The following is a 20,837-nucleotide window of genomic DNA, read 5'->3' as shown; positions in this document are numbered from 1 at the left end:
AGGCTATATTTGATCTGACTAGTAATTTTCGCTCAATAATGTTTTTTAAGAAACCGCTGATCCATACATAGCACGCGGTATAAACCTTCTGACTTTAAGTCTGGAGACCGGGTTTGAAGACCCTACCTCAATAGATAAGAGGTACGCCTCTAACTTATATACGGTGATAGCTTAGTTTAATCCACGAATAATATCCATAAGTGATTCTATGATCTGATTGCCCATTCAAAGTGAAGAATGCCTTTCAGATTTCAAATTCTAATCGACGTATTAAATTCTACACTATATATTATCGACCCAACTGCCAAGTCAACAAGACGCACAACGCAACATCTGATTAAATTATTGATGTTGCATCATGGCGCTCGTGCATGGAGGAAAGCGGAGTGCCTGAAGTAAACCACAGGCGTTTCTCAAGCAACTTTACTCGCAGAGACTAATTAAATTATTTGTTATATGGGACGAACTTCACCTTATATCTTAACAATTCAGTTCGTTGAGGATTTGAACACAATAGATAACTGTATTTTCACAGATGATCCAGCTATTCACAGTGTTGAAGATTGCGCTGGGATATTACGCCAGCATCATCGTGGAAAAGAAGCTTCATGAAAGTAAAAACTGTGCCAGATGTGAACGCGGATGAAGACCCCAGTATTCCAGTTCATTATCGGAGCGTAGGACCTACATGTTATGCTAGTGCTTTGGTGGATGTTTGTCCTGTGGAATATCCCTGCGTATAAATATTCGAGGTGACTTCAGCGGTGACTTAAGCGGGGTGACTCGGTATGTATGAATTCAGGATTAAAAGCATAATATCAGAGGACTGAAAATATCACATTCGGGGAGTGGGGATTGAAAATATCATATTCGGGGAGTGGGGATTGAAAATATCATATTCTGTAGGTGGGTGGGTGGCGGGGGGGGCTTAAAATATCATGTTCAGGCGGAGGGGTAGGAAAATATCATGTTCAGGGGGAGCGGGAAGGAAAATATCATATTCAGGGGGTGGGGATGAAATTATCATATGGAACGGGGGGGCTGTAAATCTCATATACGGGGGGGAGGGGTCTGAAAATAAGTGTGAAGCACAGCTCGATCATTAATACTGGTCTACAGCTCGATCATTAATACTGGTCCATGGCCTGATCACTGCGTGAATGTGAACCACAGCTCGATCACTGGTACCGGTCCATATACCGATCATTGTGAATCACCGTCCGACCATTGATACTGGTCCATAGCCCTATCATTGAGTGTAAACTACAGCCCAACAAATTGATACCGGTCCAACACTAGATCACTGGGTGTGAATCACAGCCCAACAAATTGATACCGGTCTATAGCCCGATCACTGGGTGTGAATCACAGCCCAACCATTGATACAGGTCTATAGCCCGATCACTGGGTGTGAATCACAGCCCAACCATTGATACAGGTCTATAGCCCGATCACTGGGTGTGAATCACAGCCCAACCATTGATGCCGGTCTATAGCCCGATCACTGGGTGTGAATCACAGCCTAACAAATTGATACTGGTCCATAACAAGATCATTGGTTGTGAATCACAGCCCAACCATTGATACCGGTCTATAGCCCGATCACTGGGTGTGAATCACAACCCAACCATTGATACCGGTCTATAGCCGATCACTGGGTGTGAATCACAGCCCAACCATTGATACAGGTCTATAGCCCGATCACTGGGTGTGAATCACAGCCCAACCATTGATACAGGTCTATAGCCCGATCGCTGGGTGTGAATCACAGCCCAACCATTGATACCGGTCAATAGCCCGATCACTGGGTGTGAATCACAGCCCAACCATTGATACAGGTCTATAGCCCGATCACTGGGTGTGAATCACAGCCTAACAAATTGATACTGGTCCATAACAAGATCATTGGTTGTGAATCACAGCCCAACCATTGATACCGGTCAATAGCCCGATCACTGGGTGTGAATCACAGCCCAACCATTGATACCGGTCTATAGCCCGATCACTGGGTGTGAATCACAGCCCAACCATTGATACCGGTCTATAGCCCGATCACTGGGTGTGAATCACAGCCCAACCATTGATACCGGTCAACAGCCCGATCACTGGGTGTGAATCACAGCCCAACCATTGATACCGGCCTATAGCCCGATCACTGGGTGTGAATCACAGCCCAACCATTGATACCGGTCTATAGCCCGACCACTGGGTGTGAATCACAGCCCAATCATTGATACAGGTCTATAGCCCGATCACTGGGTGTGAATCACAGCCTAACCATTGATACAGGTCTATAGCCCGATCACTGGGTGTGAATCACAGCCCAACCATTGATACCGGTCTATAGCCCGATCACTGGGTGTGAATCACAGCCCAACAAATTGATACAGGTCCATGAGCAGATCACTGTGATTCACACCCATACATATTTGTGCATCACACTGGAAAACTTTGCCAGCAATTTGCCAAAAGTCGGTGGAAAGTAACTTTTCTGAAAGTAAAAACTTTAAAATACGATCTTAAAGCTTATTTTTCGGTTTTGTAAAGTAATATTTTGCCCACCTCATGAGTATTATCGTAATCCTAATTTATCCAAGTTTCAACTTTCACTACCCAAAACAAAGCGTTTTGGAAATGGTTTTGTGAAATCGACCCCTGATTCATAGCAAACAAAAGCGCATCGTAAATATCATTAAAATTCTGAAGGCTACCCGGTGCCGTTTATCCGAAGCTATTGAGACAGAAACATTTTAAAAGGGGATCTCCGTTTCGCTTCATTCTGTTAGGTTCTCGCCCGGCTTGTTTGTTGGTTTTCTTCTGATTTTGACCACGATAAGTTGAATAAGTAACTCCACAAATTCCACCACACTCAGCAGGCTGACTCCCAGGAACATTCCCATTTGTCCGCCAAAAGCACCTGCAGAAAAAAAACCCCAAACACATCAGTGCATTTAAAATGTACAATTTCTTTTTCGAAACACCCTGTCGTACATTTACTCCTTTGCTATATCTCATATTGCGCTGAAGTTGCTTTTTTAATGTTATGTGCATTTCATATTTTTGTAATTACATGACATGCAATCACCGTATTATCAAGTACATCTAATATCGTTTTACTAAATTACAAAATGGTAACATGTGGACAGGCTTCATTTGATCGGTTAATTATTTTATCACACGGACAACACCTTTCACGTCACAATGCCACCTGCATGTATTATATACAGCAGCACTGCAAATATTGGAACTAAACAGCAAACATCTGAATCGATGAAGTACACATTTGAGTCCAACAGATAGATGTCACCTATATCGGTAAAATTGTAAGCTAGATGCAAAAGAAGTAAGCAATCTATTTACACAGTATTTAATAACTGAAGAATACTAAATAGAAAGCAAAATCTACTGCGGATTTACAATTCCTCAAACGGTTGCAGTTTTTCTGCATGTATCTGTATCAAATAAAGACGCTAGACGACAATTAAAACTTTATTTTCCATGAGACGTATTTATGAGATGGAAACATACCCACGACGAATACACTTCACTACATGGCAATGTTCAGCGATTATAGCTCCTAGAGAATTGTCTGACGACATTTCCATGTTGTTGTACGCATGCATGCATGCTTGGGGGTTTACGTCGTGCTTAACAATTTTTCAGTAATGTGACGGCAAGGGGTGATTGGGTGTGTGTACATATACTGGGTCAACCAGTCATGTTTCTTTGCTCTAACCTCTCTGTGCTCAGCGCCAAGAAAGAAACAAGTACCATTTGTTAAAGTCTTTGTTATGACCCTACCCGGATTTGATCTCGGGTCTCCCGACTTCGATCATCCAGAATTCGAGGAGGACGCGCTAATCATTATGCCACCGAAGCGGTTCATGTTGTTTGTAGAGGTTAATAATTACATGATGGCCTTAATAACACTAAAACGTTGTCATACAATCAACCTCGAATTGCCTTTTCCATGAAAAATGCCAACGTCTTGTTTCATTCAAAGGTTAACATAATTACAGGCTTGTCTACCACATTATTAAAAGCAAATTAAATTGGGAAAGGGAAACCAAAAGAGTACATATATACACCGAAATTTATACAGTTCATATTTTTCTTACTGATGATCGACTCCACCGTGTACTTTGGCACTTGTTTCACAGTTTCTAGCAAAAATGCATCGTAGGCAATGGTGAGTTTCAAAAAATTTTGGCGGTACCTGCAAAAAAAAAAACAACAACATTTGAAGAAGACTGATTCACTGGCTGGATGCCTCAAGCCAAACCACCTCTTCTCGTGAAAACATTACTTTTCATTCTATTCAGGGGGAAGCAACTGTGACGTCATGGCGTCACGAAACATTTACATATTCGTGACCACCGATTGACCTATTTGAAACAATATTCACTATGATAAGTTAGTCAGTTGCGTGTATTTAACTGACAGTTAGAAAAGATCTATTTCATTCCATGCACCTGGCAACAATGAGGAGCTAGCCCACTTGGAATACGGTATCACCTCATTTTATGGACAATCATAATTTGGTAATTACCCAGCTTCATTTCCCATGTGATTTGGTACATCGAAGAATTTTTTTTTTTTTAAATTTGATTTCAGAGGACATTCGAATTGCGGAAAAATGTTTGAGAACATATTGCAAAATTAACCACACTTACAGAAATCACCAAGAAAGGGACCCTGCCATAGTATGTATTTTATTTATGAAAACCTGTACTCGGTGTAAGCACTTAGCTAATAAAACACGTTCTTGGTTAAAGTAAAGTCTGTCGTGGAGAGATTGTATTAAAGCACTTACACAAGGATAAGGTGCATTTAAACATTCTCCTGTCTTACAAGCCTTTCGTCACACATCTGTGGACATAAGCACACAACAATTGCACACAAGTGAACCCTTGGACTCCTATACACAATATCACTGTGCTACTACACCCGATGGTGTCCACTGTTGTATGGCGAAAAACGTATAGTACTGCATGGAATATTTTGAACAATTTACTTCATATTATTGTGTAGTATTTAGACAGATAAATGAGACTTTTCCGTGGTTGGTGCACTGCCTAGCAATTTTTGACTTCATCGTTTAACCCATTTGTTCATTCTTAAGCCAGTTCTCGCGTGCTCTGGGCGTCTAAATACGTAGAGCCATTTTTTTAGAATTCCAAAAATTATTTAAATTATCCAAACTCCCATAATGCAAAACCAAGCATTGTGACAAGTCAGAAATGTTTTTGTGAAATTCTGTTGTTCATGGATATCTTCATCACCGAGCATGTTAGTAATTAAAACCTTGGAGACTGGTTTAACGCCATACATAAAAAAAGGTTTCACTTACACTGTATGCAGTGTAGGTTAGTTTTATGGGTGATAGAGACAACATGCACACGTTTACTATTGTAAACATTTTTACACATTTATCTGTTTTTACTCATAATATAAAGACAGTAGTGTTTAGTGGATTATTTGTGTTTATTGAAGATGTCCATCACAGATGTCATTTCGCCGGGAATGAACCTGCAGAGTGTAGACGGCATTCTGTACAATGCATAATCGGTGAAGCATGCCACAGTGTGTTGGGCAAAGGTGATTCGAGTCAAAGAACGATCAAATATTCTTCTCTTTCAATACATGACTACTGGGTTGCCAGATTGCTGGAAATTTTCCTCGCAAATACTGAATACTGAAATACTCCGAATTACTCTAGGCGGGAAGCGTTCTCCATTCTACATAACAATGATTAAATCGGTTGTGATATATTTGATATTTATGACATGCACTTTGATGAAGCTGGACGCTATAAAAGCTTTGCCTAGATAGCAATCAAACAAACCTTCAATGCTGGTCAATATCATGGCGTCTCTATTCATACATCCGTTGAGAGTTATGCTCCATCAGTGGTAATGCACGTTAAACGAGATAACATAGTACTACCTTTAATGGCAGTGCCATGATACTTTCCAGTAAAGGTGTTACTGTCTAGAATTTCATTAAATGTAAAATCGTATTTCTCTTAAAGTCAGTTTCAAAGGCAAAGAAAACACTAACGTAACCGTCCGTATGAATAGTTCGTTTTTTTTTTTTTTACAATTTCTTGTAAAAATACAATTTCAATAACTCACATAAGATAAAATGCATTTGAAATTTTGAATTCTGCGATGGCCCTTATCTACTCAACTTTGAACCAATGACGTCACCTCAGGTTTTTTCCACTTAACACACACAGGCTGCTAGATTTCATCTCTTAACAGCGTCACCAATACACTCTAGGTCACCAAAGTGCACCATCGAGTTCGATGTTTTAAAACCGTTTTTCTTTGGTTGGAAACATTCTTAAAAAAATAAAACGCACTATTTCCCTGGACAATGTTTAATGGTCTTCCATGTGGTATATGCTTCATTTTCGTGTTTTCTTTGTCTTTGAAAGCAAAGATGATTCTAGGAAAAATATATTCCAGATAATTGAAACTTAAAAAAGCGTCGCGAAGTGCAACTTACTCTGCTTCAGTGTAGGTATAATTACTTGTCCTGTTGGCAATTTCCATGAGGGCTAAGGACGGGTAATCCCCCATGGACACCCGAGTAGAGTACGAGCTCCATTCACACGGCACTGGACAGTTACAGTTCTTGTACATATCATTATCCATAAACTCGTCTGCGGAGAGCAAAGAAAGGAAAACCGTTTTAAATATCTAATCGTTCCCTGGCATCTAACCAGATGCCTGGTGAAGAGTGGCTCTTCACTCTGGACACCCCGGTTACATGAATGCTCAACACGTGGAGAATTTGTCTTTAAGCAATGCATCTATCAATTTATTAGATATCACAGTTAAACGTTTTCAACATAGATACACCAGCATTGTAAATAGCTGTGGTTGTCACCAGTAAAGCTGTCCAAATATCTTTTGGACAAAATCTCTTGTGACGGTGCATCCCGGGAGGTGACGGCTTGGTGGATTTGTCACTCATCTTCAAGAGCAGTCAAAATTTTGCTATGACTTCAAAAGATTTTGGAGTTCTTAGAAGAAATAGAATAAACAGTGCGTTGCATGGGACAGCAACCTCTTAAAACAGAAAAAAGGTTTTTTGTCTGATTAGTAAAAAACAAACGAAGATTTGTTACGTTGTTGTGCTTGCGACAAACTCGTCGGAGTCGGAGTCTGTTTTTCGGTGGATGGTCAGTTTGAAACCAGTTCAAAAGTGTACCACAGCATAAATATGAATGGAAATTTCTGCCCGAAATTGCCTTGATATAGGATTGCACCTGACAAGTGCAAAAATGTCATGGGGAGTCGGTCTTAATGGGATTGAAGGATATATATTTTCTGCCAGCTTTTGTGCTCTCTTGTCGGCCTTTCATGATTTTACTTTGGTTACTAGTATACCCAAGTGTGTTTGTGTTTTCTATACTATAAATTCTGTGAAAATGAGAAGTACACTGAAAATAAATGGTGTATTTTCGCTTTGAAATTTGCCGGCAGTATGAGTTTCGGGTGAATTTTTCGGTAAATTAACGGTTCTCATATATATTTGACTGTATATTTACGGCCAGTTGCGTAGATACTTAAGCAATGTGCTGTAAAGGTTGAACTTCAACGTGTGTGTGTGCGCGCGCGTGTGTGTGTGTGTGTGTTTTTTAAAATGTTTTTTGTTGTTTTTTCTTTTTGGCAGCCAAATTGCTGCACAAACAACTATCAGATAAACACAAATGTAATATTTACGCCGCACTCAATGATATAACAGTTGTAAGACGGCGGCCAGCATTCTGGTGAGAGTAAACCGAACAAGCCCTCCCCACGTTCGCACGGAGAGGAAACCAGCACAAGCTGGATTTGAACTCACAGGGACCACATTAGTGAGAGGCCCATGGGTCATTGTAATGCGCTGGCAGGGTAACCACTCGGCCACAAAGCTCAGCCCCACCCCATCCCTCCCAACATGATATAAAGTTACAGCGAAAATGAGTGTACGTAATTCAACCATACTTGCATTTTTCTACCTCCACAGTTCTTCTTGTGTACCTCATTTGTTTTGATAGTACCTATCCGACAAAAATCTTCTGTAAGACTTTTTTTGTGAGATTGTACATAGTATAATTCCTCAATAAGCATTATTATAATTATGTGAATAAAGCAAATATTTACAGAAACGGGGTGAGTAGCAATTAAGCAGTTCGATGACAGTACACAACGTTGCATTTCCTGAAAGAAAACAAATGACAGGCTGTGAATATTAGAAGCTTAACACGCTTTGAGTAACTGATACACAATCACCAAGCAAAAACAACATACGTGGGTATGCTTACACTAAATTTCTCTTTTCGAAAATGTTTCACAAGCTTTCGACCCTCTTGCCGGCGTTCTTGTGAAATTATTTTACATTCACGTTGTGATGCCCCGACTTCTTCTTTGTCATCAGTGTAACAACGCATGACTATGAGTCCGAAGATGTATACAATAAAACAGAGTGCTTTTTGAAAGTCTTTTAAATTTACCTCGTCAAAGGCAGCAATAGCATAAGGAGACCTTCTCTTACCGGGTTGGTGAGATCTGCTTGAATGCACGTATCTTACCAGGATCGTAACTGCCTCGACACTGACATTCGCTGAAGATGTAATCATATCGACATTCAAAGCGACAGGCGTTGAGATCGTATTCTTTGAACAGATCAAGCGACCTTGGGGACTTCCCGTAAGATATATCTACACAAGAGGAGCCGTCGATTGTTGTGTAGGGTGGCGGCAAGTTCTTCACCTGTTGGAGGGAGAAAAAACACGTATCATGAACTTTGTGACATTCTTATCGTTGATTTTGGAAACAGCATAAGCGAGTTTTTCAGAAGAGTATACGCGTTTTATATAATTGCTCAGGTAAATATCCAACATATGCTTTCATAATTTTCATAATTTACTTTGAAATTTGTGTAAAATTCATGCTTTTTATAGCATGTCTGACCAATAATAACACGTGACGAATAACATGCAGTTGGTTTCCCGTGTTTAGTTCGTCATAAAATATAGGCTGGAAGTCATATTATTTATTTATTTATTTGATTGGTGTTTTACGGCGTACTCAAGATTATTTCCCTTATACCACGGCGGCCAGCATTATGGTGGGTGGAAACCGGCACAGCCCGGGGGAAACCCACGACCATCCGCAGGTTGCTGTCAGACCTTCCCACGTACGGCCGGAGAGGAAGCCAGCATGAGCTGGACTTGAACTCACAGCGACCGCATTGGTGAGAGACTGCTGGGTCTTCACGCTGCGCTAGCGCGCTAACCAACTGAGCCACGGAGGCCCCGGAAGTCATAATAGGTATAGCCAGTAAACACAGAATTTACATCTTCGTTTTTCTGTCTACAACTCTTTATAAACCCTTATTTTATTGGTAAAATTTAAAATGAGTATTTTTGCTGTTTAATGAACACGTGACAGACCGCATATGAAACATCGTGCATGCGCAGTTAATCCCGAGAAAGGAAACATGCTGCGAGAGCCTGACCAGTGTCTTGCATACCATAACAATATCTCGAATTTAGAATTTGTGTTGTGTGATTTGCACCTTTATAGATTTAATGCCTCATGAAATTTTTGTCGACAGAAATGATCCGATTCTTTGGTGGGTTTATATGGTACCAAAAGAGTTATACACAGGTTGAATTTTCACCTTTCAAAATCTGGGTATTTTTTTCAAAGGTGATTAATAAATCTAATACATGGTCATTTTCAGCCAAGTTGCACAATGGGAAAGTCAGATAGTCAGTTACATGATGCAGGCAGCGGAAGCTCATTCAGCCATGAAAACATGTTCAAAGTGGACGTTCATCTCAACATCTGGCGTCACCAGCATTTTCTAACCATGTGTTTCTTTTTAGGGCAATATATTTTAGCGGGATGGATGAGTGCTGGGATGGTCATTCTTTCAAATATGGAAAAATATAGATTACAGCCTTTATATGGTGCAGAATTAGTTTACAAACTTAAAGTCATGTAAAACTTTTAATATTGACATGTTTGTGTTTTATATATGTTAGCTTTGTATTTTATGTAGACTGGCCCATAGTCTTTAGTTCGGATTTTTTTTACCATCTTCCCGACATGAAGACAACCGTCGCAGAAATAATACCGATAAGGCTATTATAGATTTTCTTTATGACGGTTAAAATCTCTTCTAGTCATTTATAGAAAAAAATTTCAAGGTTGAATTCCTAAGCGTATGAGATGCATCACCGTCATCATTTCCACAGAGACTTTCGTCGCCTTGCCAGGAGCCACGTCGAATCCCCGACCTTCAACCAAAGGTGTCTCGTTATACCCGTGCAACAAGACCTGAAACAAAAGAGATCTTCAATATTTCAGTTTTTATCTCATATAGTTATTTAATTGACGCCTAACATGCTAATGAACAATTTTTCACATTCAGTCCAATATTTCTCTATAAAGGCTTAAGTTAGAACAAGCGAAGAAAAGTTATTTCTCACAAGTATGGCCAAGCAGTTCTCACGTTCAATTTTAACCAGGCATGTAAGGAACTTTTTAATATCTGAAACAAACTTTTCGCTTTTTTGGTTCTTAAAACTGTATCCCGCCTGATAGATGATGGGAGTCGCTCTGTGACCTGAATAGTCGTAGGCTAGGAAACTATCATACATGAACTGATGAGAACATCTACACCACTATGACATATTTATTTATTTTATTGGTGTTTTACTCAAGAATGTTTCACTTATCCAACGGCTGCAAGCATTATGGTGGGAGGAAACCGGGCAGAGCCCAGGGGAAACGCAAAACCATCCGCAGTTTGCTGACAGACTTTCGATAAAGGGAAGGAAGCCGACATGAGCTCAAAGCAACCGCACTGGTGAGAGGCGCGTGGGTCATTGTGCCTCGCTGGCACGCTAAGCACGGCCACGGTGGCCATCTCCGCCTTTAGTTGTGAGGGAGTATATTGACACCATGGTACATTTCTCTGTTCAAAATCGATGTTGCTCTCATCTTAATTCGACTTACAGCACAAGAGATAATTTTATTCATGATTTAATTCGTCAGTAATCCTCTCTCAGACATCAATATTCCGAGAAATCCTGCATAATGCATAATCATCATGCATGTGTGATATATATCAGATCATGTCAATTACATAAGGTCAATTTAAGTCAAAATTTCACACAGTAGTGTTTTCTTTCACAAGTATACTCCACAATGCACTGCTATTCCTGTTCCCTGAAATATTTCAATTATTTTTGTAGAAGGCAGTTTTAGGATTTTTCTGGTTCCGCTTAACTCAGGCCAATCGTAGACTCTGTAAAGCATCATTGTGTTTCATTGTGTTTTGTATACGTAGCTCTTAGAGTAGTCACAGGAATTTGTCTTTTGCATTTAGGATTCAAACTCTCGCTTTGTCGGCGCACGGGTGTTATGCGACCGTCGTATTGGACGCTCAAATACTTACCCTGAGTCCAGCAGAGTCGGCACCGTCGCCCAACAGGTATTCATTCTGCTGTATATTCGCAATAACAGTCAATCCGTACTTGTTCCCTGTCCGTTTAGAAATTCTGACGGAGGAGTTAGAGTTTCGGTCATTAAAAGTGAAACAGAACCCGAAGTCAGTTTTGACAGTAACGAACAGCTCGAAGCATGATTCATTTTTGCCATCCCAAGAACATGTGAGTAACGTTGGCCACAAGTGATGAGATATATACAGGCTGGTTTCCTCTGACACATACAAGTTGGACGCGTTCAATGTGGCATTGTAAGTGTCTGACAACCACGGTGTTTCCAGTAACAGCAACTTAGTGGTTTCTTCGTAACCCGGAGGTATGGCAGATTTCCTGGCCTTGTTCAGGCTACAGAGGGTCACGGCAGGAAATAACATTTGTTCTTTAACTTCCAATGACACTTGAGTTAAAGTGGGCCGCGCGTGTAGTCTAATTATTTGGATAGAAATCGTGTAGATAAGAGCACTGACTGCAGCCAGACAGGCCAGTCTCCACAAGACCCTGAGAACATACAAGAAACACACCACATGTATAAAGTTTCCCAATATGTGTGCATATATATGCTATATTTACGTCATATTTAACATTTTTCAGTCATATGACGTAGAGAAATCATTCGATGTGTGCATACATGTCCCTGGATATATTCTGTCTTGATGCCGCCACTGAAGTATCATGGCAAACACACCCTCACCACTAGGCCAGCGAAGCGGTCTGTACGAGTAGAATCCACATAAAATAGCTAATAAAGTAGCTAATAATACTAATAGCTTCAGATTCTGCTATCGGAGGTTCGTAACTGTTGTGATACACACAGAATTTTGATACTTTATCCGTTTAACATTGTCAGATAACCTTTTCGGGAGACCTGTGATCAAATCGCGGGATAAGATAATACCATGGACAAAAATGGCACTCGTTGCTGCCTCAGCACTGAGAGGTTAGAGCAAGAAAACAGGACTGGATTAGCCCGGTGTCCGTGTAATGTGATTGGGTGGGGTGTCATGCCTTATGTCTTCTGTACGATACTTCAAAGGCAGCCTGGACTCACCCTGGGGCATGGAATCACCCTGCCACAAGAAGACGCAGTATATGTACACACACATGATGAATCCTCGTCGTCATATGACTGAAAAATTGTTCAAAGTAAAAACCCAAGCATTCATACATACCTTCCCTGCTACCCCTACACCAAATGCAGTTCAGTTTGAACCTCTCACCTTTAGAGCTCGGCAGAGTTCACTTTACACTGAACTTTGATCAAGCTTTTCTTCATGTAACGGGTAGAATTCAATGGTTTTCGAAATCGTGCCTTTGCAGATTGAATCGACTTGATCTCAGAATATGTGTCCACGTATCAATTTCTAAGGAAACAACCGTGCTGAATTTTTTACTTCTGTCTTCCTCAGAAGTGGAAGTTAAAGAATTACTATTTATTTAATTACCGATATTGGGGGTTGCATTCATTTTGGGTGACCATGTAATATACAGGCAACAGGTTTTAGACATGAAAATTACAGACATATACAACTTTTGGCTCAGTTTCCAACATTTTCGGCCGTGGAGTGGATAACGCGTGAACGCCTTCATAACCCACCAAGGCCTTATTGAGATAGATACATAATTTACAGCCTCTTGAATGCCTCATGCTGTGGTTGTTCCTTATTTTTTAATACTGTTGAAATGGTGAGAATATGAATGCTTACAAAAATGGAATAAATGAGAGTTTTGGATTTCAAACCAAGGTTCAACAATCTCTTTTTGCCTTCATGTTTCTACGGTAGAATGTATGGGCAATTTGAATACCACAGCTGTAAAATTATTCCATAAAATTATGCAATATGTCTTTCATATTGCAGTCGAAAAAAATTTATAGTCAGTTTATAGTATATAAATTGGTTAATTGTAGCCCGTTTTTTGCAGAAGGCTTATTCAAGTATTTAACTAAAATTCGTCCGTCTGTCAGTCCATCAGTCAGTCAGTAAGTCTTATCACATCAACATGAATGAGATATAAACGTTTTACCTTCGCCTGACCCCGCGTCCGGACTCCAGGGTAGTATACTTTAGGCCATGAACAGTGGTGTTTTCAGAGAATTCACGTAATATTGTCCGTATTTCTTTCTGATGTTCCTCAAGCTGCTCCACAGAAAATTGGGACACTTTCCCACCCTGCATTCCAACGATCATCTTAATCTCAGTAATATCAACGATTCAGTGCTGTTTATACGACTCTGAAATAACGTCAATGACATTATAACATATTAACCTCCGTTCTAGATCTATCAAAGCATTTAACGTGTGTGGTGTTTCCGTTATTACGGAATGGATCTACTCTCATTCATCAGCCCGCTTTGTTCAAACCCTGTCTACTTACCGCAACGTTTTACTGTTATAATATTGTCTCACTGACACACCAATCGATATCTCCGAGGCAATGGAGCGAAAGCGGCGTGAGAGCTGAAATTGTACTGCAAACACTTCAAAACGACTTACATAATTAAAGAGATCTCGGGACCTGATGGCGAATGAGAGTTGTAGAAGGACTATAGCAAGTTGACTGCACGGTCCACTACCTACCCCGTGGATAATAAAAAATACCGGTACAGATTTATTTTTTGATCGTTGCCTAACGCCATACTCAGATTTATGGGTGGAGGGGAACCGGAGTGTGTGGGGAAAACCACCAACCTATGGCAAGTTACTGACGAACTTTCCCACAATTGACGTACACATATACGGACATTATATTGGTGGCGGACAAGTGGTCTTCAACAAACGTTAGACTGCGCAAACGCTCAATATGGAGAGCCAGATTAGTAGTTGATTGAAAATTATCTATATCTATAAATCAGTTATTGATAAATCATTCATCAATATCGCTACATCAATTATCGATATAGATAAATGAATTTACGGCATGAATGAATGATATGTTGCTACAAGTATCATACTTGTACCAGTATCACTCGAGAGATCGTGTCTTCGTGGTAAGAAATGCCGTTTCTGCTAAATCAAATCACCAAGCTTCAGTGAGACAAGTATCATACTTGTACCAGTATCACTCGAGAGATCGTGTCTTCGTGGTAAGAATTGCCGTTTCTGCTAAATCAAATCACCAAGCTTCAGTGAGACAGTCCCAATTCCTCTGACGTACGTGGGAAAGTTTTCAAGCAACCTGAGGATGGACGTGGGTTTCCTCCGGACTCTGTCCGGTTTCCTCCCACCATAATGCTGGCCGCAGTCGTATAAGGGAAATATTCCTGCGTACGGTGTAAAACACCAATCAAATAAATAAATAAATACACAATTCCTCTGCCTTGCTAATACTCGATGGCAAACTCAGCTACTTTGGACAATTTCTCCCTGTTTCGAACTATGGTAGAGATAGCAGTCATTTCCAATGATACCAAACAGCAAACATTCTTTATCGATATCTATAAAGAGACATTACTCTATGAATGAATTTGTGATATTAATAAATCCCTGTCATTTATCGACATCGCTTATTCACTTATCGATATCGTTAAATAATCAATATCATTAAGGGATATGGATAATCCACGATTAGATGTTAATTTGGCTCCCCATACGAGCGCTATTGATCGGTTATTGTCACCAAGGCCTCGCAAACAGTGAGAGCGGGGGCACAAAATGGCGGTAGTCGAGGAAACAACAGTCGCTAATGGCAGAGAAAAAGTATTATTGACACTTCTGGCTCTGAATACTTTACTGGGTTAATCAGTTCAATATAATAAAGTAAGAGTGTAATCCAGTATCAGCTAAAGTAAATCACCGACCCTCAGCGAGATAGGTTTAATTTCTCTGCCTAAGTTCTTAGTTTTGCTAGCTTCCGTCAGGCGTGGATGACGATGACACTTGAAAGAATGGTGTTCGACACATCTTTAAAGGATCCTGTCGAGCTTCTATCGTGACAAATGAGGAATACTTCCGATGCATCTACAGAACTAGCTGAGCACACCAGTTAACTCGGAGTAGAATGAATTAGAAAACAAGGAAAAATGGCATATGACCTATCACAGGAATGCAAACCTAGAATACACTATCGCCAACAACAACAATAACACTTTCCTTCGAACGAGCTGTCCTTATGCAGTAAAAAATACTAAATAAACCGCCACGATGAAATTCGCAGCATTGTATTAAAAGAGGGGTTTGATGAAAGATACGTGGAGTGACTATAAACAATATTAACATCTATATACATATAGTCCTCCCGAATTTGGTTTCTATAATACCGACTAATTTCTAAAGAAACGGAAATCTCAAAACTACTGGCGTTTGTACAAAAATTCCACAAGAGGCAATTGGTTACATTAGTTTATGTCCTCATAGAAAAAAAAACGTAATGAACTATTGCCATGATTACTGAACGGAACTGCTCTTATTTCATTATCAGTTCCTTCCACACCCGTATATTCACATGTAAGCATATAAAGTTAACAGATATACAATACATCTCGAGTAAAAGTCTTCATTACACAAGTTATATAAATGTTCCTTCAGCTGCACTAGACTGATGGACTGTAGATACTAAAATCACCGGGCCTGGAAAATTCTGCAGTATTGCATTGATCTACACCGGGCCTGGGCAACAAATACTAAATATAACTTCCGTCATTAGAATATTTGCTATGGTGATTGACTTGCCAACTATAACATATTTAGGAACAGTGCTGTAAGGTCTAACGTTAAAATCTATATAAACTGAATATTAAATGCGACATGTGGCCATTGTGCAGCCCATATGGAGCTATATTGAAGTCATGCAATATTACCTCCTTGCACTGAAGAGTTCAGGGTCAAACCACAGGAGTAATTGCCCTCAGATCTCTATTAATGTGCAGTTAGAAACCATATTAAGATTTATTGATGTATTCAGCCCCAAACGTTCCATGGCCAATAACCAATGCCTACCTTGCCCAAGCAATGAGAAACCAGCCATAAAATCGTCATGGTTCACGGAAAAATCTGAACCTTCCCATGTCAGCAGCTGTGATGGATACTTAACAACGTTAGAAGGAAGACTGTCCGACACATTGTACATCTTCCCAAGAATTACAAACTTTCATCAATAAAACAAATTCAAAGTTTCATCAATGTAATACCTGCCCAACGTTTAGACAATCCATAATTGACATAATTAGCATACACATGTACACGAAAACGGCCGGTTGGCAGCAAACAAAAAATTGATACCCACAAAACAAAGGATTATGAAGTGGATGTAATGATTGGGTCCTGCTTCTCTACCTGGTTGCCTTGGCTCGTGAATACCTCGCTCTTTCCATTTCACTTCCGTCCTCCACCCTTCCCTACCTCGTTTCGCTATGCTCAGTGAAATCTATCATCACATCACTACTTCACATACCTGCCTCGCTACTTAGTCATCTATTTAAAAAAATGGTGTTTTGATCTTCAATCGGCCAACATATAACCCTGTTTTGTGATCAGGTAACGGTGTGCTGCTCTAAATATATCCCGCTGTGACCTGTGTTTGCGGTGTTTATCTTTTTGTAATCTTTAAAATTGCTATAAGTATTGAATGTCTTTCAAAGAGCCCTGCTAGCTGTTTCATCCTCTCGTATACCTGGTCTCCACAGTTTTAACCAAATAATCAGTAGTCAGGTGTGTAAGATTGATAGCACGAGTTTACCAATGCGACTCACACGAGCAACTTGTCATACGGAGAGAAGTCGTTGTACCGAAATATTCTTGCTCCCCCCAGTTCTACGTGTCGCGTTAATTCGTGTCAGTGTCAATAGTGTTCATGTCTCATGTCACTGCATTAAAAACTCACCGTATTTTGTGTACTTTACCATTACGACGACGTTAAAAACGTACTGAACACTGTCGTTGTCTTGACAACGGTACACACATCCATATTATCTGTGATACTTCCATCAAAGCACAGTAGAGCCATAAATCCTACGTGACCGTTGCCCAGAATAATATTTTCCACGCATTCAACCCCAAGGTATTGACTCAAGTCCCACACTTGATACAACACGACACGCATATTTCATTTTTACGGATTTTAATCCTGAATCTAGCGTCGAACTCTACTCCTCTATACATTTTGCGGAATTAAAAGGAATTCATTTGGCACATAATCAAACACTACAAGCCTGTCCAATTTTGAATGCTGATGATATGGGGTTTTTCTGGAAATTTTGCCTTCAAACAATGTGCTTGAGATTTCCAAAGCAGGAATATGTCCCGTTTACACAACCATAACTATTGGTTAGTTATTCCAGATAAAACATTGTTTGGTGTTTTATGTAGTAATCTGTCCTAATTTTTTAAAACCTCTTGACACTTTTTGATTTTTGTTGACGTTCAACACTCTACTCAATAATCTTATTGCTAGGCGGTAAAATCCAGGTGCCCGTAGAAACCAACCATGCGCAAGTCATTGACGAACTGTAAAGACGTGAAGCTGAGATGTTTGCCCCACACAGCAATTTTAATATGCGCGTCGTATGGGTGAAAGATTGGTGGCCTCCAACAAACTTCGTGAAATCGCCTCTGCGTCATGCAGAAATGCAAGAGAACAGAGTCAGAATACAAAAGATCATAGTCAGAATGAAAATTACAAGAGTAAGACGGAAACCGAGCAGTTACCAGTACACCAAACAGATAAGAAAACTGGGCAGAGTTAGAACAAAACCAAACAGACGCAGATGGAAACCGAGCAGAATCAGAAGGAACGAACGGTTCTAAGGAAACCGAACAGAACCAGAGGAAAACGGAAAACCGGCCCAAGATGAAACCCAAGATGAAACAGGGTCACAATGGAATTGAACAGCCAAAAGCAATCCGAACCGATCCACGGAAACGCCGAACAGAATTATAAGGAAACCGAGAAGAGTCAGAAGGAAAACGAGAAGAGTCAGAAGGACACCGAGTAGAGTCAAAAGGAACAGTTGAAACGAAACCGAAAAGAGTGAGAACGAAACCAAGCAGATCTAGAAGAAACCCGACCATAGAAGTGAACAGAACAAGCCTCGATGGGTACAGAGCAGATACAGAAACAAACTGAACAGAACCAGAAAGAAACCAAGTAGAGCTTCAAAACCTTTATATTCCAAATAACCAGAAGTTGTCACCGATTCAGTTAGAGGTAGAAAGGTTGCTTATAGTTGCATTTTCGTTTACGTTTAGAGTTACAAAACAGTTTATTTTTGTAGAACGCTCTCCTGTTGTTGTCCAACATCACTAATAATTCACCCCCACATAATATGTCAACAGGACACAATCGTAGATCTCTGGGCTTAAAATGTAACCATAGCCTTGACTCTAAGGGATGTTCATCTACGGCATATGTACGTGCCCTCGATGGCAAAGTCTGCCGTCCAGTGTAAGTGCACGAGCCTGCACCGACCATTAGCCTGTTGTCTGCACGAAACATATGGACAAAATAGCGCAATGTTTAACGTTTTATTTTAATTTGGATCTAATTAAGGCATGAGCTTGCTTATCTTAAAAAAATATTTCATAATTAAGAAACATATTTCTCTAATAAATGATAGAAATACTTCAAGAAGACATGCGAAAACTTCAAAAGTACAATTTTATTTTATTTTCATGTTGCACAGTTTAAACAATTTAACAAACTTGATAAAATCCTCTCATAATCCTGTCCACTAATTCCCTATGCTTCCCAAATCTATTTCTTGTTTTGTTAATACATTCCAGACACATAGTTAGTTCCTGGTTAACATAGTCCAGGTACACAGATCATTGTTTTCTTGACAACTTTGTTTTCTAAACACATTCCAAGTTCAGAGGTATTGGCCTTGTTGACAAATTTCAGGTACACGGGTACTTGTTTTTTTAACACATTCTAGGTACAAATGAACTTGTTTTGTTCACACTTTCTATGTACACATATACTTGTTTTCTGAACATCTTCCGAGAACAAAGGTACTTGTTTTGGTAACACATGAAGTTGTTTCTTAAACACATTCCAGATACAAAGGCACTTTTTTGTTAACACTTTCCATGTACAAATTTACAGCCTCTGAACATATTCCAGGCAGACGGGTACTTTTCTGTAAACACTTTCCTACTACACAGTTACATATTTTCTAAACACATTCCAAGGACACAGGTACAAAACATCAAAGCAGTCTTCTGTTGTGTTGCTATGTGTGGCTTAACCGGCGCTAGATGTGTGATATGGGTACTTGACAACACCCTGAAGCCCTAAACAAACAATGATGACACATATATGTGATACAAATAAAAGACACAAGAATAACATTGTTCATAAATATGAACCACATGATATCAAACGACACAAAGTGTCATAAATGACGGTACTATAAGACATAACGAAATTGAAGATACCGATACAGTGCAAAGGATGAGTAACAATTTGGAAATATATGGCCTTCTACTTTGATATAAAATTTAAAATATGTAAATTTAATATGTTGCAATGAGTTTTCTGCAATTTTTCCGTTCTTCAGTTTAACTGGTTTTTGGTGATTGCCTTTGTCTTGATTACTGGTTTTCCTGCTTTCCGGAAAGCGATGTATTACTACACTGTTGTTGAAAACACGGTTTATACCCAAGAGATTGGGAGAGGAGACTTGATAGGGTCTGTTAAATGCCCAAATAAATAACCTACAGTTGTAGACCTGACATCGACCCGCTGTTAATTAGAGGAAAAGACCTCTAAAATCGAACTAGGCATCACTAAATAGACCACTTAAAACTATGCATAAATATGCTTTCATTTATTTTGTACATCTTTGTGAAAAGAGTTAAAGGCGTTCAAACATTTGAATTGTAAGGTGGGCTTTATGAACCATGCTATCAGTGTTTAGGAACTCTGACGTCACATATCACGATAATGGATGTTTGAATAGCTCTTTTTACCCATGACTAAACGATTGCTAAAGTAATGTTTCCGCAAATCCCTTCTTCCTGGTGAACATCTGGAAAAATTGGTGATGTGACGTCAGATTTCCTATATACCTTATAAGGCTCACATAGACCAACATAGTATTCAACTTTTTGAATGCCCGTCAACACTTTAAAAAAAATCTGAAAAAGTAAATGAAAGTATTTTTATGCATTGTTTTCATTTGCCTACACCTTACTTCATATTTTAACTTTCTCTTATTTTAATTCACCGTGAGAGTGTTATCTTTGTTAGCGAGGATAACTGATGCTTAAAATTTGCATTTACTGCAAATCGATGCTAACAGAGCAAAGTGGTTGTGTCATCCAGTGTTTGCTGACAGCGCGACCCTAAAGGTTTGTGTCAGACCGACCCTAAATGGTTGGGTCAGGGCCGA

At 39.7% G+C, this 20,837-nt stretch overlaps 1 protein-coding gene across 1 annotated transcript; it reads right to left on the bottom strand.

Moving 5' to 3' along the window:
* Positions 1-2,774: 2,774 nt before the first annotated feature.
* LOC135473196 (acid-sensing ion channel 1A-like) lies at positions 2,775-13,698 on the bottom strand. The gene is made up of 8 exons (XM_064753038.1): positions 13,535-13,698; positions 11,738-11,857; positions 11,464-11,566; positions 10,242-10,340; positions 8,585-8,765; positions 6,511-6,667; positions 4,119-4,216; positions 2,775-2,917 (listed from the first exon to the last, which is right to left on the bottom strand). Exons 1-8 carry the CDS (start codon positions 13,696-13,698, stop codon positions 2,775-2,777), a joined length of 1,065 nt encoding a protein of 354 aa, XP_064609108.1.
* Between the last annotated feature and the right edge of the window lie 7,139 nt (positions 13,699-20,837).

Source organism: Liolophura sinensis, chromosome 8, assembly GCF_032854445.1.
Source record: "Liolophura sinensis isolate JHLJ2023 chromosome 8, CUHK_Ljap_v2, whole genome shotgun sequence".
Taxonomy (NCBI): domain Eukaryota; kingdom Metazoa; phylum Mollusca; class Polyplacophora; order Chitonida; family Chitonidae; genus Liolophura; species Liolophura sinensis.
This window is presented reverse-complemented; position numbering and strand designations above follow the sequence as displayed.

What these genes read in the sequence shown, in the direction of transcription:
- LOC135473196 (XM_064753038.1), bottom strand. Translation starts at nt 13,698, where the DNA reads ATGATCGTTGGAATGCAGGGTGGGAAAGTGTCCCAATTTTCTGTGGAG. An exon ending in ACATTGAACGCGTCCAACTT is followed by an intron (nt 11,567 to 11,737) that starts GTATGTGTCAGA and finishes CTCCTCCGTCAG; the next exon opens with AATTTCTAAACGGACAGGGA. An exon ending in TATACCTACACTGAAGCAGA is followed by an intron (nt 4,217 to 6,510) that starts GTAAGTTGCACT and finishes TTTTTTTTGCAG; the next exon opens with GTACCGCCAAAATTTTTTGA.